The sequence below is a fragment of the Blennius ocellaris genome (genome assembly GCF_963422515.1).
Source record: "Blennius ocellaris genome assembly, chromosome: 24".
In the NCBI taxonomy this organism is placed as follows: Eukaryota; Metazoa; Chordata; class Actinopteri; order Blenniiformes; family Blenniidae; genus Blennius; species Blennius ocellaris.
In genome coordinates this window covers 6,931,858-6,958,913 of record NC_137673.1, presented here as the reverse complement: position 1 = coordinate 6,958,913, position 27,056 = coordinate 6,931,858, and the positions used below count along the sequence as shown (strand labels likewise).

The window sequence follows — 27,056 nt, the reverse complement described above, 5'->3', positions numbered from 1 at the left end:
GTTGAACAAATCTAAAATGTCTCATTGCAAAAAATAATTCTGATTTTTAAAAATATATATAAAACAGGAGAAGATATCTCGACAAAATTACAAACTACCAAAAATTTAATTAAAAATAAGGCAAAATAGCTAAAATTGCAAAAGGAAACATATTCGAAAGGAACAAACAAAATTTGAGCAACGGAGTTTATTCTTTCTTGCTTAAACTACAACTTATAATAAAGTCTAATATTATATTTGAAGGTTTCACGAATTTCACAATTTAATTCAGTGAAGCTTTTTTGAATACATTTTTTTAAATCAGTCATCTCACCAAGCTAAATTGCCAAGAAAGAAAGTCAAAGGACGTGAATCTCGAGTTCAATATAAATGATTTATTTCCCGAACATGTGGAGGTGTGGTCAGAAAACTCAGCACAATTCATTCAGCAAACGTTTAAAAAAAAAAAACGTAACAGAAGCGAGCAATGAACCTTAAGGGACTCGGGTGTTGATCGCATTCTCTTTGTTTGTTTGTTTTGGTAAACGGAACACATGCGATACAGACGGGCAGGTTCTAAAAGAAGCGCAGGACGCGACGTAGCGTAAAACGCACGAGCGCCTCGAAATCCGGCGCGGATTCGTCACGGATGCTCGGCAGCGGGAAAAACATGCGGCGATGATCAAAAAACTTCACAACGGCGCGTGAACTCTACACTTTATTGTCACGGGGAAACTCACGGAAACACTTTTGTTGAGCACGAGCAATAGAATTTCACTTTTTTTTTTTTTTCCGTAAAACAACAACGGAGTGTGTCTGAGTCTTCCCGAGTCCGAAGTCTCTCTTTGGAAGTGCACTTATCCAGAATAAATCTTTCTGTTCAACGTAACGACTCTTGACGTAAAAATAGCGCACGTCTCCGTCAGTCGGACGCGTTCGGGACTCGTTCCGCCGCCTGTTCGTCAGTCCGTCGCGCTTCGGGGTTTACGTCTTTGTGCGCCGAGGGTTCGTCGGGCGTGGCGGCGGTGGCGGTGGCGCGGCGGTCGGGGAAGAGGCGGGGCCGCTGGAGTTCGGAGTTCAGCGCAGATTCGACGGTGGGGAGCGTCGGGCCGCCACTTCCGAACGTGCCGGCGTCAACGGAGCTCTCTGATTGGATGGGAGGGTTGAAGGCGAAGGAAGGAAGCGGCGCCGAGTACAGCGGCGGGCTGGTTCCGTGCAGCGAGCGGTCCCAGTCTTCCTCGTCGTCGTCGTCCTCCTCCTCATCCTCGTCATCCTCGTCATCCTCCTCCTCCTCGTCGTCTTCCTCGTCGTCTTCCTCGTCCTCTTCGGTGTCGATGGTCTCCAAGCTGTGTGTGCTGCAGTCCGACAAGCCGCTGCACACGCTGCTGCCGTCCTCCTCGTAGGCTTCGTCGTCATCGTCTTCATCCTCTTCCTCATCATCCTCCTCCTCTTCCTCCTCGTCCTCCAAATCGCCCGTGTTCTGCAGGTGCATGATGGGAATGTGCGGCGCGCCGCTCATCAGTGGGAACTGCTGCTGCTGCTGCTGCTGCTGCTGCTGCTGGACCGAGGTGGAGTCGCCATGGTAACCGTTGCCATTGGTTACAAGCTGCTGCTGATGAAGAAGAAGATGAGGGTGGTGCTGCTGCTCCTCGCGGCTCTTCTCCAGCTCCAGCTTCATGATGGTGTGCAGGAAGTGCGTGCGCACGCGGACCGGGTTGAACTCCAGGCGGCCCGCCGAGTTGCCGCAACCGTCTTTGTTGCAGCCGCACGGGAACGACATGCGATCCACCTGGAAGCACAAACATCCCGTTCAAAACATCCACAAACACTGGAAATTAATTATCTACGTTCGGCTTTTCAATGGCGTTGGCGTATAGGAGTATTTATATCCCGATCTTGGATAATTAAGCTGTTTTTTTCACTTCCTTTTTCAAAATGAAGCATGAAAATCAAACAACAAGAATCCAAAAATGTGTCAATCTGAAAGTCAGTATATCAACGTTCCATCTTTAGATACCTGGAATGAAAAGCCCAGAAAACCTCAATGGGTTTTAAGGAATTTTTAATAATTTCTTTCCTCCACATTCCAATGCATTACTTTAAGTCCTTAACGTATTCTAAAAGCCGCCCAAAATAGTCAATAACTGGAGGGAATTACACACGCGAGTGACAAAAAGACTCAATAGCGCCACCTGCAAAGTTTAGAAAATGTCGCCCCTGCACCACATTTCGCCTACGAAATCTGGCGACCATAACATTTTGAAAAATATCGTGGATTTTGACCCACATTTACAAACGTTCTAGTTTCTTTATGTAACTAGATTTCTTATTGTTTAGGATAAAACAATTCTGTAGCATTGTTGCTAAAACCGATGCTAATTGCATAGTTTATCCCTTCGCGGAACTTTTTTTTTTTGAGAAGTGTGTTTGTTGTGCCGGACAGACAGGAAGAACGTGAGTATTATAGTCGGGCCTCACCACAGCTCCATTTACCTGGCACTTAATGCCGGCCAGGCTGCAGGCGCAGGTCGCCGGGTCGCAGATCCCCCGGCAGCGACAGCCGCACTCCTCCCGGGACGTCCGCAGGGCGCGCAGCTCGTGCTTCTCGTCCACGTCGATGCGGCGGACCCCCGAGGCGCGCAGCAGGGCGCGGCGCCTCCTGGTGGTCAGCGGCTGCAGGAAGAAGTAGTCGTCCACCTCCGTGTTGTCCACGTCCAGGTCGTCCTCCGAGACGTCGTCCAGCGTCAGCGTCTCCGCCGCCGCCGAGGACACGGTGCCGTTCTTCGTCAGCTGCGGGCGGAAGACAAAAGAGACGGGTGGATTCTGGACGGCGGGATCGGAGCGCCGGGGGTGACGACGTTCAGGGAACCGGAGGTCCGGACTGACTTTGAGCTTGATGGCGTTGAGCTTCTCCTCCTTCAGGTGGTCTCGCAGCATGTTCCGGTGGCTCTGCTTCTGCTCCATGGCGAACTCCCTGAGTGTGAAGCGCTTCACGCCGCTGTGGCGCGGCGACATCCCCAGGGTGCTGCCGCCCTGCGTGGGCACGGTGGTGAAGCCCTGCCGCCGGTTGAAGTAGTAGACGGTCACGCTCTCGAAATGCACGTTGCGACCTCGGAGGCGCTTCGGCGGCTGCTGAAGGGACGCTGGGGTCGTGGGCGAGGAGGTGGGGACCAAACAAAACAGGAAAAAAGTCAACCATTAAAGTGCTAAAGTCCGTTTACAAAACATCCTTCAAGTCCAGTTACAAATAACAACCAAAAAAACCCTGAAAATGACGTCTGAATTCAGAGAAGTTTCAGGTTCGACTGCCTGTTTTTAGATGATATATAACAGAGTGTCATCAGCGTACAACAGCAATCTAACTCGTTCTATTGTGTCTACGACTTGGACCCAAGTTTTTTCTTTTTTACAGAAACAAAAGTGGTCCCTAACACATCCCTGAGGGACACCACAGGTACATTCAACGTTTTGAACCAAGACACTCTCACGTACAGTCCAGCAGTCCGGACGGGATGGCATGGTTGAGGCTGTCGCTGCTGTTGCCGCTGTCGCTGCAGGAAACATCGTCGTCGGAGCCCTGTAGGGTCAGGTAGGGGGCGGGGGCGGGGGCGGGGGCGGGGGCGGGGGCGGGGCCCCCGTCCAGCTTCCTCTTCAGGATCCCGCTCATCGTGTGGCCCCGGCCGCCTCACACCTGTCCCCAGGGACCGAACAACAAGTTAACTCTTGACGGTAGTGTCTTTCAGGTCCTTGGTGGAAACCATCTCTGATCACCGATTGGCCGAGACAATACGGTTAAAGTCGTGGCACAAAAACAAGACGGTCTTGAATCTGGTTTGCAGGGTCAGACCGTGATGTAACTTCCATTTATCTTCTATGCTGATTAATTAGCGGCACATGTACTTTTTAAATGTATTTTTGGTAAATTTGAGCTGTTTTGGGTGTTTTATCTTCGTAGGCTTCTTTCCTAGGAAAGAGGGCGTCAGATTTTGCCCATTTATGCAAATTTACACAGACATCGATGCTACTATTCAAGATTTGTTCCTAAATTTCGCACAATTTGGTCTGTTTTTCTGCAGCTTGCCGAATTGCGTTGCGCCTGGACGTGGAAACGACGCGGCGTGGACACGATTAGCGCAGTGACTTGAGAGCCGAAGTGACTTTTGCCGCCGTTTGAGCGGACGAGGAAGCCGAGGCGGATGACATCATCTGCAGCAGAGTCCATCGCCCCGGCTTTGTCCACCTCCTCAGGTATTCCTCCCGTCTTCACCACGCAGGTGATTTTTGTTCAAACAACTATTTTTCCCCTGCCCAGCCTCACGTGTCTGCGTGCATGCGGGCTCCCGACCTGCTTCCCGGCCTCAGCGGCGTCCCGGCGTCCTCCTCGTGTGCGGCGATGATGCGGCGGCGCCGAGCGCTGCCATGATGCCGGATCGCTGCCTCGCTGCTTCTCTCCGCCGGCAGGAAGACTCCCGAGTCGCCGCCTCTTCCCTCCTCTCCCCTTCTCTCTTCTCTTCTCCTCTCCTCTCCTTGCTCACAAAGACTCGTTAGCTGGAAGTGCTGGAGCCGACAGAGGGGAGATCAGAGAGAGAGAGAGAGAGGGAGAGGGAGAGAGAGGCGGTGTAGGGAGGGGGGGATGTGACGAGGTGGGGGTGGGACGGGGGAAAAAATACCTCCAGGAAACTGGAGTCATAATAACACAATAAATGTCTCATTGGCCTTGTCAGTCGTGGAAAAACATTACAGGTGAAATTTGAAAGTAAATAACATTTAAGTGCAATCATTTCTTCGTATTTTGTGTCACTTTAAAGAAATTCTTCACATTTCAGCTTGAAATAATTAAAATGATGGTAAAAGCTGGACAATGCCACAATGGAGAGATAGAATTGTCTCTTTACTTTTCATAGACGTTTTAATCGTGTTAGCTATCTTACCCATTTTAGTCACTTTAACCACTTTAGCTATTCTTGTAATTTTAGTCATTTGAACTACTTTTTTTTTTTTTTTACCATTTTAGCAATTTTGGCCATTTTAAACATTTCAACTATTTAAGGTATTTAAACCATTTTACTATTTTTGCCATTTTACTCATTTAACTATTTTTGGCCATTTTAGTCATTTAACTATTTTTTGCCATTTTAGTCATTTCACTATTTTTGCCATTTTACTCATTTAACTATTTTTGCCATTTTAGTCATTTAACTATTTTTTGCCATTTTAGTCATTTCACTATTTTGGCCATTTTACTCATTTAACTATTATTGCCATTTTAGTCATTTAACTATTTTTGCCATTTTAGCCAGTTTAGCTATTGGAGCTGTGTTGGACATTTAAGCAATTTTCGTCATTTTCACCATTTTAACTCTTTTTAGCCTTGTTAGCCATTCTTATCTGTCAGTCAATTCAAACAGTAACGATCAAACGTTTCTAGATAACCATATTTCATTTTAATCAATGTGAGATCTCAAATATACGATGACTTGTTGGGGGGGAAAATACCGCAGCATGAAGTGTTGCTATGGCAACGCTGGACCCCGAACTTGGCGCTGCTGCTTCGAACCCCGTGAAGGAAGCGGGAGAGAGTGAGTGTGAGCGTTGAGTTTTCAACGTTCGTGCTGCGCTAATTATTTTAGCGAGTGATTAAAAAGCGAGAGGTGGGTAAAAATTGCACGTCTGATTCGTTAATTTCACACGTGGGAAGCCGACAGAGCGGCTGGTGGGGTTTGTCAGATGTGAAGACCTCCGGCAGAAGCTTTACAATTTTTTTTTTTTTTTTTTTTTTTTGGAGCTGGTTTTCTGCTCTGGATGTTTTCTCCTGGAAGCACCGAGAGCCGAGGCGCCTTTCCAATCAGCCTCCATGGCAACGGTGGGGGAGGGGGGGGGGGATGTGGGGGCTGGGATGGAGCTGAAGTCTCTTTATTCCCTCTACAGATATCTGACTGGAATCTTCCTCCCACTCTGCGCTAATGCTAATGCTCACATTGTCTGCAGGAGAAACAGATCACTGCAAACTAAGTAATCAGAGTAAATCTCTTCTGTTTGCTGCAAAACTAAACAAGATGTGCTAAACAGCTGTTGTCTAATTAGAACTAAACAGTAAATACCAATCAAAATATTATTTTCTGTGTTTGCTTCAATGTTTGCAAACATGTATTTAGTGTTTATTGTGGTTGATTACTTTGAGAGTTTGTCTTGTTTTATGGTTATTTTGAGTCTTTTTGTTACGATCATCTGTGTCTTGGATCAGTTTCATCTTTTGTTGCTACTCATGGTGATTGTTTTCTTATTCATTGAGGTTATTTGCATACATTTGTGCTTATTTTTATGTTTTTGTCAATATTTATACATAATATTGTGTTTTTGTGGTCATATTATGTTTAATGTATTTGATTCTATTGATAGATTGTTACACTTTATTGTTATTTTGTGTCTTTTTGTGGTTAATATTTTGTGTTTTTGTGGTCATTTGTGGGGATTTTTTAGTGGGTTGTTATTTTTTTCACTTTATAGTCATTGTTTGCATTTTTTTTTTGGTCTCTTTGTCATTAATTTGTTTCTTCATTGATTTCATTCTGTCCGTTCTTGTCTTTCTTCCTTATGATTAGATGATGCCTGTCAGCGACCAGCAGGTGGCGCTGCTGTTCTCGCCTCTTTAATGCCCTGGCCTGGACTGTCTGCCCCTATCTGCTGCTCCACCAGGGTAATTGTTCCCCTGGGGACTGTGTGTGTGTGTGTGTGTGTGTGTGTGTGTGTGTGTGTGTGTGTGTGTGTGTGTGTGTGTGTGTGTGTGTGTGTGTGTGTGTGTGTGTGTGTGTGTGTGTGTGTGTGTGTGTGTGTGACTAAAATTACAGGCAAAAATAAAGAAAATCACCACAGACTCATAACATCACCAGTTTGGTGCAAAATGTAGAAAATGCTCAGTGTAACAAAAGATTAGAGATGAAATGCTCAAAAACTACAACAGGAAAACAAATATTGACCCCAAAAAAAGACCAAAGATCAAAATAATGATCAGAATACAAAAAAAATTTGATAATAGTACAAAAAAAAAGCAGAGGAAAAAAATGACCTTAAAGATAAAATAAAAAATTGCAGAAAAAGCTGAAGTAAAAAAAAAAAAAAGCAAATTAACATATAACAAAAAATACTGCAAAGCACAAAAAAGGCATCAGAATAACACAAAATGATCAGAAATATACACAAAAAAACCCTCCACGTTTAAATGCTTGACACGCTTGTGTTTCCAGTGCTTGACCACCAGATGGCAGCCTTGTTACGTAATAAAAAGTCTCATCATGCGTCCAGAGGAGCTGCTCCTCAAAGCAGCGACTGTCACGAGCACATTCCTCTGTTCACAACTGAAATGACTCATTTTGATTGGGCAGTACAAGCTGTTTTGATGCAGTAACTGTTGATTTGAGTCCATATTGAAGCCATCTGGCTTTTCTTGACAGAATAAATGAGGTATTTTCTCTAAAAGCCACCAGTGAAACGCTTTATTGAAGGCTGCGTTCTTATATCGGGGCCGCGGTTCGGTGCCGGTTCCAGACAGCTGTTCTTGAGCGGGAGGAGGCAGCGGCCCGCAGGCGATCGGGGTAGAAGCAGATGGCGCCTCCGTCTGTCCGATCTGGTTAACCGGCACCGGCGGAGACGCCCCGAGTCCGACCGGCGTCCAACCGTCAACATCAATCGACAGAACCTCCTCATGAAGTCCCGACTAAACTTATCAACCAGCCCAGATTCCGCGATCGAGGAAGATCTGCTTTCAGGGGTTGGCTTCCATTGTTGAGTCACTTTCCTCCGCCGCTATCGGGTGACCCGCCGTGTCCCCAGGAAGGTGAAACCTCAGTAAACTGAAGCCGCCACCCGATCCGCCGACCGCTGCGTCCAACCCGTGTACCTGGAGAGTCGGCAGGAAGTCCAACCGTCGACAACCCGGAGCCTCATTTCCTGACCGAACGGAGAGGAAACAATGGTTTTCAATGTCTCTGCTTCTGAATGTGGTGACTGAAACATCAGTCTGGTGTTTTAGTGGTGAAACAGGAAGGACCCGGATCCTCAGTGCCTCAGTTGGTCGAGTGTCCGTCTTTCAATTGGAAGGTTGCGATGCGTCCTCGAGCAAGACCCCGGACATGAAACGAGATTATTTGACAAAAGACAGGAAGTCCAATAAAGACCCAAATCTAAAGTAATTAGCGGGGAACAAATGAGGTTAAAAGGATAATCCAGCTCAATGAGGTTTATTCAGCCAAAGAACAGAGGAAGCTGAGGAATGAGACACAGCTGGCAGCAATCAGGGGTCGTCAGGGAAGCGGAGGGAAGACGATGCTCAGAACCAAAAGGACACTTCAGTTTCAAACCTAAATAATGTGAAATACAAGAAGAAGTCTTTTGTTTTAGGAACTCTGGTGGGTAAGAAGACGCTCGCCGATTCAAGACATTTTCACTTTTAACATTCCAGATTTACTCTAAATACTCAGATTACTACTGCTACCAAACATCCTAACAGAAGCAAGAGTAGGTTTCGGGCCTGTGGTTCACTTCAGGCGCCCACACGTTTCGCCGCGCTGTTAGGTTTACGAGAGCCAGCAGGGGGCGTGCTTCCAGCCAGCAGGGGGCGTGCTTCCGAGACGCTGGACTCATTATTAATTAAAGCAGAAGCTTTAAAAGACCACGGCTGACGTCTCCGGGGACGAGCTAAATACTTCCAGCGAAGCCCAGTGGAGGAAATGAAAAGAAGACAAGCAAAATAAAAAAAATTAAAAAGACATTTTGAATCTTGGAAATTGAGAATATCATGAAATATTACTGTAATTGTTTAACTTAGAATTAATGTGAAGAGGTGATATGAAGCAATGGAGTTCCTCAGGGTTCTATCCTGGGCCTGCTGGCATTGACAGTTTGACATTGTTCCCAGCAGAAACTCAACCAAGCAACAAATCTAGATATTTACTAATAGATCAGGATTCTCGACGAGTGTGGATTGTATTTGTTTATATATAAACAAATAAAATATATAAACATTGTTTATTTCCAGACTTTTCTCTGGCAACCATGAGGACGTTTTGGCTTCGGACGCAAGTTCAACTCCGGTGAGTGATTTTATTAACTGAACTTGCAGGAAGTTGAAAGGAAGTGAAAACACTTGGTTCAGTTTTCATTTGGTATCAGTTTCATGCGTTTCTGGAGAAATTGACCAAAAAAAAAAAAAAAAAAGTAATGTATTAATTCAGCTTAATATCCATCACTAAAATTCGTCACTTCTGTATAATTTTAATCATTTTAGCTTTGTTAGTGTTTTTTTTTTTCTCCCATGAGGTTAATTTTATTGCCATTTTAACAGTTTCATCTGTTTTGCAGTGTTATGTTATGAAAAAAGAAAAAAGTTGGACCAACTTAATTGAATCATGTAAAGGAATCAAACTTGATCTAATTCATTCCCTTAAGTTCAAAGATTCATTTGGATGTTAAGTTGGTCCAACTATTTTCCTTCTCCAGTGTATTTTAGTCGTTTCAGACATTTCAGCTGGTAGGATTCAGTTAAATCACATTTTTCATCCTATTCGTGTTATTTTTTTAACGTTTTTACAATCAGTGAGGTCCAAATAAAGTTTAAACACAAAGTCTAACAATTAAATGGAGCCTTTTACAAATCCTCTGCTTTATTTGCTCATGAGTTGTTTCAGAGTCGATTTCCCTTGTTTGCTGTTTTTTCTTTTTTCTTTTCTTTTCTTTTCTTTTCTGAGTCTCCATGTGAGTTAGAGTGTGCGGGTAATTACAGGGTCGGGCAGGAAAAAGTTTCCCAGCGACTTTTTTTTCCTCTCCTCCTCCGCCTCCCCTTTTCCTCCAGACTTCCCTCCGCTCATTCGCGCGGCGGTGCGAGCGCCAGGCGGAAGGGGGGGGCAGTGTTGGGTTTCGGCAACAATGGATATTCAATCTGGGGACGGCGGCTCGGTTTCCCGCGGGCCGCAGGTCGACGGCCGGGGGGAGAAGATCGAGAGGTTCCACATTCCGCTGGACAGCCTGAAGAGGATGTTTGAGGTGCCGGCAGCGCAGCACACCGTGAGTTCTCCCTCTTTTCTCTCTCTGCTTTACGTTTCCTGTCGCCGAGAACCAGCAGAGAGGGTCTCTATATGCAGGAAGTCGTAAAGTCGTATGAAATTGACCAACTTTGGAGTTTAAAGATTGAGCTGATCGCGATAGTCACTTGATATCCTCGCTTTACTGTTTTTTTTTTTTTTAACACTTTTCCCACTGACTCGGATTTTCCACAAGACCCACATCCTGTTTTCCAAACTGTGGAATTCATCGGAAAAACTGAGTTACCGTATCCCCTTGAATTCAATCCCCCCCTTCAATTAAACAGGATTATGAAGCCGGGTTTTCTGTGGCGGCGTAGCAGCTTTCTGTTGTCACACAGTGACATCTAGTGGTCTCACGGCTGTATTTTCAAATAGCATTACATTTTTATAAAAATTCACATGACCTGCAAAACAACTAATTAAAAAAAGTTGAAGTAAAGTAAAAGTTATTTAATGTCCTCAGTGTGCAGCAGTTGGCGTCGGGCTGCCTTTTGTGTGTGTGTGTTTTTCTTTTCTTCATTTTTTTTTATATCAGATTGACCCTGTTGCATTGTTTACTGTGTTTTTTACACAAAATGTCATGGCAACAACAACAGACACAGGAACCTTTTTATTTCCTAGTAGTTTTGGTGAAAAAGCAGCTGAAGGAGTAGAATTGTGGGTGATTTTTCTTTCAAGTTTAGTCGATATCTGACCTGCAAAACATCTTTTTTTTTTTTACTTCTTGAACAGTCACAATGACTTCCAGCCTCATTCTGTTGAGTGAAACTGCAGGAATCTATCTGAAACAAACCTCTAATAGTCGTTCAGATTTCTAAAGTCAAGGTTAAATTCTGCACACTAGTTATTAAAAATCATTACAGCTTGAGAAATGGTACCAGAACTGTGGATAAACTGTTCCTGCGAACCGATGTGGCTCCAGAAGCAGTCGGTTGACGTGGTCCGCCATGTATTTTCTGTGGCGCAGCAGAACTTTCGCAACAAAACGGATCCGTCCGCGACCAGCCGGGATTATGTTTTCTGGTTTCGGTGAGGAGGAAATGCCTCGGAGGACAGTTCAAGGCTGGCCGTTCTCCTCCAGCTGGCCTCCTCCAGAGGAGGAGACGAAAAGGCCCGCTGACCTACTTTTCCCCTCCCATGTGGCTTTTCCAACGTCTGCGAGCTCCGAGTCGCTGCGTGGAAACTTCTTCTCCGCCAAACATCTGAGCTCCGAAACGAGAGAAACCCCAGGAATCGTGGTTCTTGTTGCCCCGCTCGCGGAGAGGCCGGCCTGCTGAAACCCCACACCCTGTCATTGAGCTGCTATTTCAGGGGCTTTGCGGTTAAGCCGGGTTTTTAAAAATAACCCCATAATTGTCGCTGCCGGGAGCATCGGGATCCATCGCCAACACATCTGGCTTCGGATTAGCGCGGCTAATGAGCCACGTTGCTAAAGCAAAGGTCTGACGGCGACAAGTCAAAGATCGGTGGTTTTACTCTGCGTCGGCTGATAATCATGTTGGAAATCAATCGCCTCTGTCTGATTCTTTGTTTCATTGATAGAATCAGCTTCTGTTGCCTCATTCAGATTAGCATTCGCACTGTTGCTTCTTTTTTCTGTATACTTACGTAACGAGCCGGACTATTAGCGCTTAGTTTGCCTGTCCTGTCACACCTCGAAGTGACTTGCGACACCATCCTGTGGTCAAAGGAGGTATTACAAGATGAGATGCCTGGGGCCAGCCTCAGTCGTTCTTCTTCTTCTTCTGCCACCATCTGCTGGTTCCAGCGTCGTTATTTATCATGCACTACCTCCAAGTGAGTCAAACGCCATCTTGTGGTGGAAAACAGTACCACAAGACTCAAAACGTGTATATTACATAATGTAGAATGAAGAGTTTTATTGCTAGCTTCACTTAACCATCCTCTCATGACCTGTTCGTTTTTTGCTGACTCAGCAAATAATATTATATTTCCAACGATAGTTGCGGTATAAGTGTGAGTTGAGCAGTTTCTTTGTTGGAGCAGCTGATCAGAATGTGAGGCCGTCGTTCCCAGAGAGGAGGGGAGGCCGTCTGCTTCTAGAGCTGCGCCTCAATATTTGATGAAGTTCTGGGTTTTTTATGTCCGTTGGCCTATTTCAACTGTTTCTGGAGCGAATGACCATTGAGTGTGTGTGTGTGTGTGTGTGTGTGTGTGTGTGTGTGTGTGTGTGTGTGTGTGTGTGTGTGTGTGTGTGTGTGTGTGTGTGTGTGTGTGTGTGTGTGTGTGTGTGTGTGTGTGTGTGTGTGTGTGTGTGTGTGTGTGTGTGTGTGTGTGTGTGGCAGCCCTGCTGCCCCCATTGAGTGGATGAGAAGAGACACAACATGTAGGAGTTTTACAGTGTATTCAAAATGCTTTTAAACTGATTGAAATATCAGCGTCGGTGTGTACGCAGCTGCTAACTGGCTCTCCGTCTCCAGAGTGAATTGAAGAGATAACCACAGTGCTTTATCTCGGGAGCTTTCATTATATCCAGAACGCAGCGTTTGATCTAAAAGGCGGTAAATGGAGCGACGCATTAAGCTTCCATATCCTTCATTTTTATCGCTTTTTAAAGCCAGGAAAGTTTACTTGTGCGCCCGCCGCGACACGGCCGAGCCCTTCGGTTAATTGCCAGACATTTTTCTCGACGCAACACACCGGGGGGAAACCCACTCGGCGTGCAGCAAACGTGTTTTAATGAAATGCTGGAGGAACTCAAAGCCGCAGCGTGTCTGCAGGAAAACGATCGCAGCCGATGACGACGGCGTTTCAGCTAGCTCTTTGCTAATTATCACTAATTATCGCAGAACAGTCGCGCTAATGCGAGTGAAAACTGGTTTAGAATCTTATAACTGGCTTGTAATCAACACCGTGTTTGTTTTTGGATCAATTATCATGCTAAAATGTGAAAATTTAATTCATGGCCAAATAGACTGCGAGGCCAAATGTGCTAAAATAATTCAACCGGATATTAAACAGTCACAGTTGACAGACTTTCAATCCTCTGGAGTTACTTTTATTGATAGTAATTGATCAAATAAGTCGGTTTCACCGGAGAAACCGTAATCTATCGTTGGCCGGGGGGATTCACTCACATCCTCGCGTGACACCAGCGTTAGCTCATGGTGTTACGTTTGCAGGTAATTATAGAGCTGAATCCCACAGAACATGACGGCTTCTATTTCGAGGGGCTGAAAACAGAGCCGGAGCCTTGAGCTCCTCGCTGTATTAATAGTCGACGCTACGCGGCGAGAATTTATAGATCCTGATGAAAGCGACTGAAATATGGTTTTGATTTGAGCCACATGGAGCCAGGATCAGGAGGTGGGGGTTAGAATCATTACTTAACGATAAGATTACTCACCGTAAGAAGTCTGGGCTGCTGCGCAGCTCAATGTGGTGCTAAGCTAATGCTAAGCTAAACTAGCCACGTAGAAATTTGTTTAAAAATGATAGCCTGAATCAGGATAATGCTTATCCATCATTAGCTTTGCACTATATATCATTTATAAAAATAAAAATGTTTGTTAGCGATTGGCTAACAAGCTCGGTCGCTAGCCAGATTCGACATATAGCACACAGACGCTACTCGGCTAATAAACCATGGTGGGTTTCGTTTGATTCTCCAGGTCAGAGGTCAAGTGAACAATTGGCCTCGCTCTCTTTCGTCTCAGAGGACTATCTAGCGTACCGAAGTGCTCGCATCAGCCGATTAGCATCAGATGCTTCCCTGACGATTAGCGGGATGACTCATATGTCGAGTGCTCAGTGGATGTCTGACATGTGCCAAACAAAAGCACCCTGGTCTCCACCGTGGCGCTAAGCTGCCCCGTGATAATTGCTGCTCACGCTAAAAATAGCAGCAGGTTGAGTCCTGGCGGCTCCGGCGAAGCGGCTCGACTGTCGGCAGCCAACAGAATCGCTCGTCCTGGAAGGTCCCAGGTGGACGTTCATTAAACTGAAGCAGCGGAGGAGGAGTCTACAGTTTTAGTGGTTTATTTATTTCTTTATTTTGTGGAAGATATGTTGCATAAAATCAAGTAAAACTGAAATGTCTGTGGTCGTTTTATCAGCTGTGAAACCGCAAAATAGACACGATAGAGGCCTAATTTACGACGATCCCGCAGAGAACATAGTAAATTTATATTAAAGAGGTGGAGAGGAAGGTGGAGCAGCCTTTAAAAAGTTATTTAAATGAACTCTAGCATTTGCATTTCAAGCTTTAAAAGGCTGAAATATTCAAGTTCAGCTTAAATTTGTAGTTCCACTTTGTACCACAAGATGGTGTAATGAGTCAAGCCAACATATAGATCCTGATTTATGAAGATCTTTTATAAAATGTGCTAAATTGGAGGTTTTATACACTTTCAAAACAATACTGCTGAGTAAATTATCCTACCGACATTGAATATCGTTCAGTGTGTACAAACACTTTAATCAGAGTAGCAGCATGTGTAATTGTCACATTTTTCAGCCATTAGCAGTGTGTTTGACAGACTAATTGTTTATTTAGCAGCAGCAGTACACAATCTAAAGCTTGCTTGGCATTTTTCTTTGTTTTTCCGCAGAATAGCAGCATTTCTAATTGTGCAATTTAAGTGCATTGAGGAACCGTAGCACGTCATCATCAGCTTGAGTATGATTCAGAAAAAAAACTGCACAGCAGTGAATTCTGAATTTCAGTGAGTTCAGATTAAGAATGCAGAACACGTGGAGCAGTTGACAGGACGGGAGCACAAACACGGCTGAGAAGTCTTTGCTAAGTGTTGCATCATCCTTTTTAAAACATACAGTGGGGGAAGAAGGAGAAGGAGAAGGAGAATGGCCTGGAGTCGATCCGTCACGCCCCCAGCTGGCCGTCGCCAGGAAACCCCAGCCGGACTCCAGCCTTTCAGGATACGGGGGCGTCGGTCAGCTCGGCGTGACGGGGAAACAGTTTCCTCACCTCAGGTTCGACGCCGACGCCCAACAAGAAAGAGAAGAGGAAAGAGAAAACGCGCCGAGAGAAGAAAGACAGGATGACTTTCAGTGAACAAAACGTGGGGTTATGTAACCGTCGCATTGTTCATTAACCAGCGAGCAGGAGGCCTTGAGAGAAGAATTCTTTTTTTTCTTTCTTCTGCTTCTTTTCATGCGTGTGAGAGCTATCGCCGCTCCTGACATCCCAGCATTTATTCATTCAGCTTTGACTTAATAAAAAAAAAAACAACAACAAAAAAACAAAAGCAACACTTTGTCTGCAACTCAGACTTTAAACGTTTCTAAAAAGGGAGCCTGTGATCCAGCACGTTAAAACATACCGAGGAGTCTCTGAATGTTCCAGATCGCCGGCCAATGCTTCAGCGCCTCGTCTTAAGCAGCTTCCTGCAGACGTTCCAGGCTCTCGGCTCGCTGGCCATTATTGGAAATAGGACAAACAATTAAGGACTGGAGCGCCGGCTAATATTCCCAGTGTGGGCTTTGGGACGGACCGAGCGTCAGAACCTTTCTCCGTTTCTCAGCGTTTTAATGAAGCTGCAGAGCTCTGTGAAGAAACGCCGCTGCATTCAGGGACACCACATTATCAGAACCTGACGGAAACGGCAGAACTTCAACCTGCATGGACGGGAAATGAGTGAAATCCCTAAAGATGGCGGACAGAAATGAATAAAAAGCATCCTCTGCTCCTCTGATCTCGGGTCTAAGTGACGTTCTCAATCGGATTCTTCTTCCTGAAAGTCGCCGGTTTATTTACATTTCCTTTGACTTTGTTGGTGCACTTTTTATCCACTTGACCTGTAACTTGGTCGAAACCAAATGAGCTCCTCCGTGACAGGCGATCCGTCACCCGAGACCAGACGACATACAGTCACTTACCCAAAGTTTCTCCATCTCAACTTTTATTATTTCATCACTGAGCGCTTTTCACTCTTCGGTGTTTGTCATCAATCACCCGACAGCCAGCGGAGGAAAGGATGTCACACAGGAGATAAGTCTCCCCCGGTAGAATTCATTATTTGAGCTTAAAACAAACATAAATAGACATAATTACAGGGGGCGAAGGTGTGTAGATTATTTGATTAAAAGTGAATTACTACTTGATGAAGGTAATTGGGGCTGCACCCGCTGGATTACATCTTTTTGCGTGGATCAATCTCCCCATCAGGACAATTAACTGCTGTGATTAACAAATGCTAATGCTAACGCAGGAGCATTGGCACAGACGGCTGTTCACACCCGATTCATCTGTGGACTTTATGAGAGGAGGTTTTCTTCTGAACGTCGACGGTTAGTTTACTTCTTCACGCACGTTTTATACAGGATGTGTTTAATGCATCAGTTGGCGCAAGTGTCGTGATCTGGAAACGATCAGATCCAGCTGAAGCTGTGAATCCAAACAGGACGAGTTATAAACACAAACATGAAAGAAAACGTGTGGAATCAACAGCGTTGCAGATTGACATCTTTAATTACACACTTTTTAAATGGCTCCTATATTTATAGCTTAAAATGGCTTCAAGAAATCATTCAAATTAAAAAAAAAAAAAAAACACACACACAATCTGAAACATATGGAAAAATGTGTAAAAACAAAAACAAACAAACATCCAAAGTGGCTGAAATTGCTTAAAAGGAAAAACTGCTATAATAGGGGACATTTTGCAAAGAGGAGTGAAACGACTATTAACAGCTACCAAAACACCTAAAAATCAAATAAAATGTTCCATATTTGACTAATGAAACTTCAATATAAGAGAGTTTGTGTAGAGCAAAACTTAACAGCTTCAGCTTTTTAAAATAACACGATGTAGGAACATGATTTTGTTTGGCTCCAAATGAATGGAAAGATTGAAAAATGCTCAGAAATGTTGCAGACCTTCGAAGTTTTTTTCAACCAACGATGGTAAATGTGTTGATAAAAACCTTGCAATCTTATCGAGTGTTGGGGGAGAAATGCCCCTTCGGTCTGATCTTCATGCGTTTTGGTGTCGAATGTTGGGTTTGTCTCGGGCAGCTGAGCTTCCCGACTTCCTGCTTGTTGATTCGCTCGGTTGATCGTCTCTCACTGGCCGGAACCGTAACGAAACCCCAAAACACCCGACTGGACGCTGCCATGCAATAAGCGCCACGCACACACACCCGGCCTCCACTCTGAATGGTTCAAGTGTTTCCTTGCTGTTTCCTAAATGGAAGCGTGGAGTCGCCTGCTGGGAGCCGCTGGCCACGTTTGTTTGTTTTTTTTCTTGTTGAGGAGCTTCGCCAGTCGTGTTCGAGAGCCGCCACTCGTGAGTCACGCCAGCCGGCCCCCGTAAGACGGCTTTCACAGTCCAGAGGCGCTCGTGTGTGTGTGTGTGTGTGTGTGTGTGTGTGAGAGAGTGTGAGTGTGTGTGCATGCACAAGAACCGACTCTGGTAATTTAAACTGAAGCACCCAAACAGGAAGTCGTGTGTGACTGCTTTCTTGGCAGGACATTAAAGTGGGAACAGACACACACACACACACACACACACACACACACACACACACACACACACACACACACACACACACACACACACACACACACACACACACACACAAGGTGACGTGAGCTCTGGCTTGTGCGCGACTCATTTTGTGTTTGTTCCAAATGACTTCCATTATATTAAATGTACTTTGATTAACAGAGGCAAGAAAAGAAAGACCAACCTTGAACATTTATTCCCACGTTGAGCAACAGAGACTCTGCAGCTCTTTGGAGTAAAACTCTCAAAAGTCGACCGAAGCGCGGGAGGTCAGGAGAAACTGAGGGAAAGTGGAAAATGAGCGGCGAGAAATCCCAAAATAAGATCCTTGAAGTGTTTAAGGCGCACAGCCTGTCGAGTTAGCGCGACCTCTCCCCGCTGAAATGTCTCGTCAGATGTGGAAGAGGGGTGAACCTCATCGGTTCGCTCCGGCGGGGAACAGAAAAGAAGAAAAAAAACCTCGCGGCGGCTCGGAGACGTTTGAGTCGCCGGGTGGAGGAGCGACGGCGAAACCACGCTGATCTGCAAATCTGCAAGCAGGAATACAATAGTGACAAAAAGAGAATAAAGTTCGCTTTGCAAAATGGTGGCCGATCGAAGCCTCAAACACGAGTTCCACCTCCACGCTGCAGTTTAAAAAAAAATTTGAGTTGTGACTTCTGTAATTCGCTTCCTTTCCTCGTCAGACACAAAACCCACAGAAGGTTTTTGCTGCTCTGGTGTCACAAACAGAAGAATCTCCAGACACATTAGCAGAGTTCCTCTTCTTGGATCGTTATTTCTGGTGTTTTGGTCCATTTGGCGGCTGCAGCGGTTCCGAGGGCCAACGCTTGGCGCCGGTCTTGGCCGGCTGGCCGGCGCCTCAGTTGGACAACAGAAGCAGCAGTTTTCACTTCGTCGTACGCCTCCAACCACTGATGGCCAAGAAGTTCAAGATGTCTATACATCCTTCTTACGACGATTAGAACTCTACCCATTAAGAAAAGGATGGAAGAACTAAGAAGCGTTCAACGTCTGGAGGCTCCATTCCGTCCATTCGCCTGTGTCTCTTTGTCTTTTTGGTTCTCAAAACTGTGAAATGCTCACGGAATTCTGACCCTTTGTGACTTCATGCTTCCTCGTCTTGGATAAAATACGGTGGTTTGACTCTCTGCTTTGCGTGAAGCCTGGAGAGCTGCAGAACGTACGACACCAAACGAACGAGTTCACGCCCGAGCCGAAATCGTTTTACACAAGACGTGGCTGGATCACCCTCTCTCTCTCTCTCTCTCTCTCTCTCCCCCCCCTCCTCCCCCGACTCGCCGTCTCCCTCTGCTTCGGGAAATTGAAGCTTTCCGACTCCATTCCCGACTAATTGACTTATTAAAAGTGACATTCTTGAAGCGCGGTGACTCGGGCGGCGGAGGCAGAGGACAGATGGAGAGCGTTGGATGAGACGGAGGCCGACAGCTCTCCGCGGAGACCCTCGGCTTGCCGCCGCGTGTCACGCGAAATCCCGCGAGCTGGAAGGCGCCTCGTTACCGGACGTAAATGCCAACAGCTGATTCCAGACAATCGGTGGCAGAGAGGAAAGAACGCGACACGCAGTCCCCCCCCCCCCCCACCCCGATGTGCTCCTGCCTGCTCCGGCGATGTTCCCCTCTAATGGGCACCGATGTCAAGGTGGAAGGTGTGGCGGCGACTCTTTTCTGTTTCCATGGTTTCACTTTGTCACATATAAAACGGTCCCAGAGCTGAATTTATTAGCGGAGCACCTTGAAAGAAGAACCCGTCAATTTTTTTTTTCCTCTCCATTTTTTTCTCTGTCTGTCTCTCTCTCTCTCTCTCCCGCACCCCAGGGGATTCTCCCTCGCTGCAGCCCCGACCGTCAGCGTTTAGACAGAATTCAACACTGGCCCTTATTAACTGTGTCACTCTGTCGGGGAAACTGCCAACGCCACCACCTCCTCCTCCTCCTCCTCCTCCCAATGCTTCCTCTCATCCTCCCTCTGCCACGGCAACCGCTGCCAAGTGTAGCATATGGCGCTACAACGCGCTCGGTGACAGTTTCATGACCGTCTGTTCTGCCTGTTATTTTCTTACATACAATGAATAATCATACTTCTCCCTTCTGAGTCCGAACCTCTTCTCCGAACGCCGACCGTCACGCGCCGCCTCGAGAGAAAAATACCTTTCGGGTTGTTCATTATCGAATTCTCTGCAATGAAAGTTTCATCTGAAAGAATCAGAAATGGATTTTGACGATGAGGTTTTCAGAAACGTGAATTTGCAGACGGTTGAACATTCTAGATTCTAGTGAGAGGAATATTTCGGTGTACTGGGGGGGGGGGGGGGTCTCTCTGCTCACACAGTTTAACTTCCGCTGAGCTTCAGAACAGAGAGGAAACACCAGGGTTAATGTCGGCGGCCAAACAGGAAGTGACACGGAGCCGCACTCGCTTTGTTTGAGCCTCATTCCATGTGAGAGGAACTGCGTGTGTGTGTGTGTGTGTGTGTGTGTGTGTGTGTGTGTGTGTGTGTGTGTGTGTGTGTGTGTGTGTGTGTGTGTGTGTGTGTGTGTGTGTGTGTGTGTGTGTGTGTGTGTGTGTGTGTGTGTGTGTGTGTGTGTGTGTGTGTGTGCGCTCACAGGCATTTGCAAATCAAATGAAGCAACCACAATACGTTTTGACAGACAAACTTGGACACACACACACACACACACACACACACACACACACACACTCACAGGTGTGTTTGGTGCCCACAGTGTTGATTTGTAACAGAATAGTCGAAACACACTTTTCTTCATAACACCCCCCCCCCCCCTTTGCAGGAAGAAGCCCCGCCCCTTTCACTCCGTGTGTGTGTGTGTGTGTGTGTGTGTGTGTGTGTGTGTGTGTGTGTGTGTGTGTGTGTGTGTGTGTGTGTGTGTGTGTGTGTGTGTGTGTGTGTGTGTGTGTGTGTGTGTGTGTGTGTGTGTGTGTGTGTGTGTGTGTGTGTCTATTTGTAAATGTAAGAAACAAGCTTGACTGTGAAATAAAAGTGAGCTCATGTGAAGTTTGGCTGGATTAACTCTGATCAGTATCAATTAATTAAACCGTGAGAATCAGAAGTTGGTTTGTGTTTGGGCGCCACTCTGGGGGACAGGCTGGATGTTTGAACAGTGAGGACTTTCACAGGAGTTTCCTCTCTCTCTCTCTCTCTCTCTCTCTCTCTCTCTCTCTCTGACCAGGAAGTGACTTCCCTCCACTCGTCCGCTGCCGCCCGGTCAACACCCTGCGGCCGCTCGGCTGATCCCGCCATGTCCTCACCTCCGTCCAGTCCACGTGAGTCCTCCTCTCTCTTTCAGCTCCACGTTCTGATTGGACCTGCTGGATCGGGCGTCTCGAACCAAAATGTTTTGCGAGACGAACATTTGGCAGAGTCGGAGGCTTCGTCTCCGGATCAGGCCGCTCGCTCTTTGTTGTACTTGTATAAACTAAAGCTAAGTGCGACACGCTAAACTAGAGTCCGTTTAAAGTCGTTGCTGTTTGTTGTGAGCATATTTGACGGACTGGATCACGTCGGGCGACATTTCCACATCAACAAACCTGGAGGGGCGGCCGGGAGCCACGCCACCGCTGGTCCTGCTTTCCATATCTTTTCCTTATCTGTCCCTCGTGTACTGAACTTTAAAACCAAATTTACACAAAGGCTCGTGAAGAACCAGAGCAGGGAGAGGCCTCTGCAGCCAGGTGGTTGTTTTTTTTTTGTAATATCCATCTGGTTCGTTAAGTTTCACTAATTTAGCTGCTGTCGCTATTTTAGCTTTGTTAACCATTTTCACTACATCAGTTGTTCCTGTTGCCAGACTGGACCATTGTATTGTCATGGCAACCACAAATGGTTGAAGGGTTTTCATGTCTTTTGCGCGCCAGCAACAGACATTTAATTTTGCCGTCTTGTCTCTACGTGGGACCGCTGCTCCTTTCCCGTAAGGTAGCCGTCATTTTCATGATGGACGTCTCGTGATTTCCTCTGTGCCGACGCTGGACACTCGCCACTTTCCTGTCATGCTGTCAGACGGGACTTTGTCATTTTCCCATCCTGCACCTCTTCTATTTGCCGACTATCTTCATATTTCTTTGTTCGGGCGTCCAGATTGGACAGATGTCATTTTTCCCGCGTTCGTGTAGATTAACGGATCTTCATCCAGCCGAACGAGGATCGCCGTCCTCATTAATGGACCCAGACAGAAGGAAACTGATACTTGGATCTGGATTGATGGACACGTCGACGTGACATCGCGGTGCATTTGCGCGACGTCCGTAAAGTCCAGAGATTCCCCGCCTCCACCTTTGTGTCGCCCTAATCTCAAACCTCTGCGCCGGCGTCTAAAAGCGGAGCTCGCCGGCGACCCCTTGTCCCCGCCGAGCGACGGCGCTTTGTCTCGGCTGACAGGTTTGACAGCGCCACGTAATCTTCCCGGTGGGATGAGTGGCGGCGGCGGCGGCGGCCCGGGAGCCGCTCCCCACAAAGCCGCAGACTTTAAATAAAGCCGGGCGGCGGAGTAACGGCGCTTTAAGCAGATGCAGAGCTCCTTCCAAACAGTCCTCCTCGCTCCCGGATCAATGGGGATTCTTCTCATTCCTTTTAGAGTTTGACATTTCCTGAAGACGTCTCTTCACTTTTTCCTGCTTCATAATGAACAAACTCTGACATCTGTTCTCGTCAAGACCTGTAAATTAGCCATTCTCCATCTTATGTCGTTTATCCGGTATTCCTCCTACCAAACAACCGGATGCTTTCTTTCGCCGACAGCGGACGGTCGAGATGTTCCCGTCTCGTGCCCGCGCCGGGTCGATTCTCGTTCCCGCGCTCGGTGCCAGCGCCGTGATGAAGTAGATCCTCACTTGGTGTAATCAACATCCCCCCGACTGAAATGAGAGTTTCAGGTTGAGAACACCTGAACGCCACGTTCTCACCAACTTAAAATACCCGATTAAATGCGTGCGGCGTCATTAGCATTGATTAGCGCCGACATTAGCCTCACAGTCGGAACAGTAAATCTCTTTATCGGCAATTTAATTTAGCAAATTAAAGATGCCGATCTCCAACAGGGGGTTCTCTGTACGGAATCTGGATGCACTCTGGACGGCGGGTTTAGGGGATATTGGTGCCCCCCCCCCACAATTCATTAGGTATTCTGTGGGAGTGTGTTTATTTTCCACTTTAGGAACAGGAAATCCATGTGCAATTTCAGTGGGATTATCAGCAGAGTGCAGCTTCTCCAGCAGCCCGATAGCCACGGTGTGCTCCAGTCGATGTGCTGCCGGCGGCCGCGGGACGCCGCCGTCTGCTTCATACATGAGACAGTCGGAGAAGTCGTAATCACAGGCGACGCACAAAGGACACACGTGGAATAATTTGTGATCCTTCCTGGTTGAGGAGGGAGAAAGTCAATGGTTAAGGAAAATAAAAACCTCAATATAACGACTTTCTGTTGGTTCCTTCTTATCGATTGCCCGTCTGTGTCTTGGCGCTTCAAGATTATTTCGGTTCCGGCAGCGTCCCATCTCTCCAAGTGTTTGGGGAAGATTTGAAGACGTGTTGCTGACAGTTCCTGAGATTACAGGAGAGCCGGGGAAGGTTTGGCGCAGAGAGGAACTCAGAATCCAAACCACTTCTACCTTCAGGGCTGCAACAGGAGCGGTCTGTCGCTTCTGTTCCACAAAATTGCAACCATTTATTGCCTTTCTCTTGGAATCAGTGGAGGATTTTCCTTTTAAAAACAAAAGTGCATCCATAGACTGAGCTGCTCAAGTTTTGTTCAGTACTTCCACTTTAAGAGTTTGGAACCTCACAACCCGCTGATAGCGCTATCAGCGCGATTGATTAGCCGCTCTTATCGGCCCCTGAGCAGCGTTTCCCAAAGGGTTTTGGGAGAATATGGTGGATTCACAAGCTTTCTATAAGAAGAGAAGTTTACTGATTATTTGTTACACAACCCACCGGCATTGTTTCCTTATTTGAACAGATTTGGTCTCTAGCCTTTTATTGATCTGCTTTAGCCAAATATTGATGACTTATCATAACTCAGAATTATAGAATGTACATCTAAAATACTGTGAAATGGCAGCAAGTACAGGAACCATTCAATATGCTCTTGTCAATTTTAGGTTATGAAATAATAGTACATCAAATTAAACGGAAGTCCTGAAAGACCTGCTGCCGTCTGCTCTTGTTCTGCTTTAACAACCGTCATTAGACAAATATTGACTCACGCCAGCGGTTCTGGGATTCCTTAGGAAGGACAATTACATGAAGACATAGATTTATTATTTGGGAGGATTCTCTGTTTGCCGGTTGGTGGAAGTGAACTTTCCCGTGACGTTTTGACAAAACCGACTTAAGCACACGCAAATAACACGAGTCCCCGTAAAAACAAGAGGACAAATGTGGTGATATTCAACCTCCTAACAAGCAGAAAACTCCAAATGCCAAACGTGTGTCTGCTCTGCGTCCACAGTGACATAAGCTTAAGAGCATGTCAGGTACCCCGAAGCTAAAAAAAAACCCCTTCCAGCTCCACGTCCGCTTCCCCCACAGGCCCCCAGAAGTCCGTCCTATTTTCTCCAGGGGGGGACGTCTAAAATAAAACCAGCTGTCACTGGATGCCTCAGCCAGCACTGCTGGAGCTGGTCTCCAAGCCTCGCCGTGCCTCCGTCTCTGCAAGCCGCCGGCCCACAAAACCCTTTCACTCCCCAAGGCCTTTTTCTTTTCACCTGGATTCTATTTTGCTTTTCACTGAAAGGCAGAACCAACAAGCACGCGGTGAGTAGAGGTGGCTTGTTTCAACAGAGAGCATGAGGCTGTTTGTCCAGTTCGGCTCACGGTTGATCGCTTCACAACCAAGACCTTGTGTTCAGTGTTTTTCCAGGTAAAAGCTGATATTTGTAGTTTTTTTGACAGCTGAAATATATTGGTATTGAGCTGGATTCCAGACAATCTTTCTATAAAATGAAGACCTTCGAAAAAATCACTAATCCTCCTCACGAACAAGTTTCTTGTCACTGGTTTCTTGTATTTTAACAGACATTCACACAACTTTGTATTGAAGTAAGCCTGAAGCATTTAAAATCAGAATTCTGTGAAAAAAAACAAACCCCTCAGTGGTTACACAAAGTTATTTTGAAGGCGTCCGTGGCGTCATGTCTGTTTACGAAGTGGATCAGGTGTCGTCGGGTTTCCTGTTGAAGTCGGTGACTCATAAAGTCCGGAAACTTGAGAAAATGATTAATTCTAGTCGCTGGTTGGTTTGTTCACCACATTAGTTGAAATCCTTGAAAAACGATTTCAGAAAAACCTCTTCACATGAGATTTATTGAATGAAAAGTATCAGTTACTCAATCAGACAAAGTTGTTTTGAGATCTTTTGCGGGTTTTTCATGTTGGTTTCTAAAATACGTATAAATATGTCAAATCAGACTTTTTAAAGGGCTTTAAGGGTCATAAAATGAAAATATGAGGTAAATCTTAGAAAACAACATAAAAAAAACACTAACATTGTTTGTGCCGTCGGATGAAGATGTTTTATTTGTTTTATTGTTGCTTTCCGCCAATTTTGTACAAGAAAATCATACATTTTCTTCCCTGGAAGTGTGAAATTGCACATCCATGATGATAGTATTGTGTGAGAACGGCATTTTGCACTTTTATTATTATATTTCTATCTACATACATTCTCACGCCATGTGATTCACATTCAGGAGGTTTGTTGTGATTTTAAATTTGTCTTGATGCTTTAAACAATATTAACTCAATTCTATCTCCAATAACTGTGAAAATCTACCCCAGAAATCTCTTATTCCAATTATTAGAGAACATCTTTTTAAGATAAAGTTATTTGTCTGCAAATAATCATTATTTAGATATTTTGGTGAAATAAAGATTTCTATTGGTTTCTATTGGGCTTGTTGACAACATTACGTGAACATTACGCTCTGGTCAGTCATAAGCTTGAATTTACGATAATGGTTTTATTTTTGTAATAAGTAATTATATGGAACATCTTGACTGCATCAACAAGACAAAACCTGCGATAAAAGACTGGAGGGCGTCCAGATGGGAAACATCCACGCACGTCTTCCAGCTAATAGATGATCAGAGTCGAGTCAGTTAAAGATGAAACAAAGCCTCTTCAGTCGGGAGCGTTAAAAACTGAAAACGACTCCAGCTTCGCTGTTCAGTGACGGGAGCCATAACAGACGATTCCTCCAGGATTTGTAATCAAACAAGAATCGGGTGTTTCTGGGAAAATCGTTTACTTTTCCCGGCGCCTCGTCACTTTCTTCCTCCCTCGGTGGGAACTGAGATAAGAAGCCAATCGTGCCGGAGGAAGAGAACCACCGTCGCTACGTGAGAAGAATCGACTCGACAGGTTCTGCAGGGGATGTTTGTTATACCTGACGGTGCTGAGTCAGCGGGTCCGGTTGATCCTCTGATCATTTCCTCGGCGTTTGGTCGATAGTTGACTTTGCTCCTCCTCCAGGTTCTGAAGAACAAACAAGAAGAACGATGGAAGCGTGTGGCATTCAGCTTTTCCAAAGTATTTCGCAACACCGTTCGTTTGAACTTCAGTGAACTTCAGAATCTCCTCCTAAAGCTTCTATTAGCACAAGTAAACATGACTTCTATTGTTTCCTCACATGTGTTTTTAATTAGTTGTTGTTTTATTTTACTTAAAGTTAAAAAACATAATGTAAGCACTGTCTACGCTGAAGCGTTTGAATCAACAAGTGATTAAATGTCCCTTACAGTATTTCCAGAGAGACAAAAGTCTCTTCTTTCCATTTCCAGCTGTTGTTTTCTCTCGAAAACACTTCCACGCTGTAAATCAGCATGTTTACGGGGTGACGCGACGCTGCAGACGAGACGGGCTTATAAAAAGGCCGTTGCCTCACCACGGCGCTATGCCGAGGAGCCGGAGAGGTCCGGCAGCATTCATCCCCGGTGATGAACGGCGCGTTGTCCTCGCACGTCCGTCATCGTTCCGCCGTGATCCGGGGAGTCGGGTTTCTGACCCATATTTAAAAACTAGTAAGCGGGGAGAAAAAAAAGGGGTTTATTTTCAGACGGGTGCCGCAGCAGGAAGCTAAAATTAGATTGAGTTTGGATCGATGCCCGGTCACATCGGTATTTGGTCAAGGAGGAATGTTAAGCTATTGTCCTTCGAGAAAAGAGATCGGATAGCAAGACACGCGCTTCAAACACAAAGAAGGAAACTGAACTTGTTCCACGTTGTTTTTTGCGCACAGCTGCAGGCGGCGAAAGTTCGCAGAGGCCGGTGAGTCCCGACGAGAAGACCCCGAGTGCAGAGGAGCAGGAGGCGGAGCCAGTGTCCGTCAAAGAGCGGCTGGCGATGTATCAGGCCGCCGTGTCCAGGAAGGAAAGCGCCGCCCCTTCTGCGGTGAGGCCACGCCCCCTCAGGCTACAGGAAGCCACTCGTCGCTAACGATGCTCGTCGGCTAATTACAGGGCTGCTCGGCTAAAC

At 46.0% G+C, this 27,056-nt stretch overlaps 2 protein-coding genes across 6 annotated transcripts in view; one reads left to right on the top strand and one right to left on the bottom strand.

The window, feature by feature from the left end:
- Nucleotides 1-901: 901 nt before the first annotated feature.
- LOC308147837 (cysteine/serine-rich nuclear protein 3-like) lies at nucleotides 902-3,646 on the bottom strand (the record flags this gene model as incomplete). The annotated part of the gene is made up of 4 exons (XM_080520170.1): nucleotides 902-1,768; nucleotides 2,458-2,769; nucleotides 2,866-3,122; nucleotides 3,472-3,646. The coding sequence occupies 4 exons, from the start codon at nucleotides 3,644-3,646 to the stop codon at nucleotides 902-904; spliced, it is 1,611 nt and encodes a 536-aa protein (XP_080376296.1).
- A 6,194-nt stretch (nucleotides 3,647-9,840) lies between these two features.
- The window catches only part of xirp2a (xin actin binding repeat containing 2a), a 29,907-nt gene continuing 12,691 nt past the window's right edge, over nucleotides 9,841-27,056 (top strand). The window contains exons 1-3 of one of the 5 annotated variants that reach the window (XM_080519787.1): nucleotides 9,841-10,038; nucleotides 20,757-20,850; nucleotides 26,821-26,972. In XM_080519787.1, the coding sequence (XP_080375913.1) occupies nucleotides 9,901-10,038; nucleotides 20,757-20,850; nucleotides 26,821-26,972 (384 nt within the window). In that variant the 5' untranslated portion in view covers nucleotides 9,841-9,900. Of the gene's footprint in view, nucleotides 10,039-20,756; nucleotides 20,851-24,204; nucleotides 24,338-26,058; nucleotides 26,184-26,820; nucleotides 26,973-27,056 lie in introns of those variants that run through there. The other 4 variants (XM_080519788.1, XM_080519791.1, XM_080519789.1 and 1 more) reach the window with 4 other exon arrangements.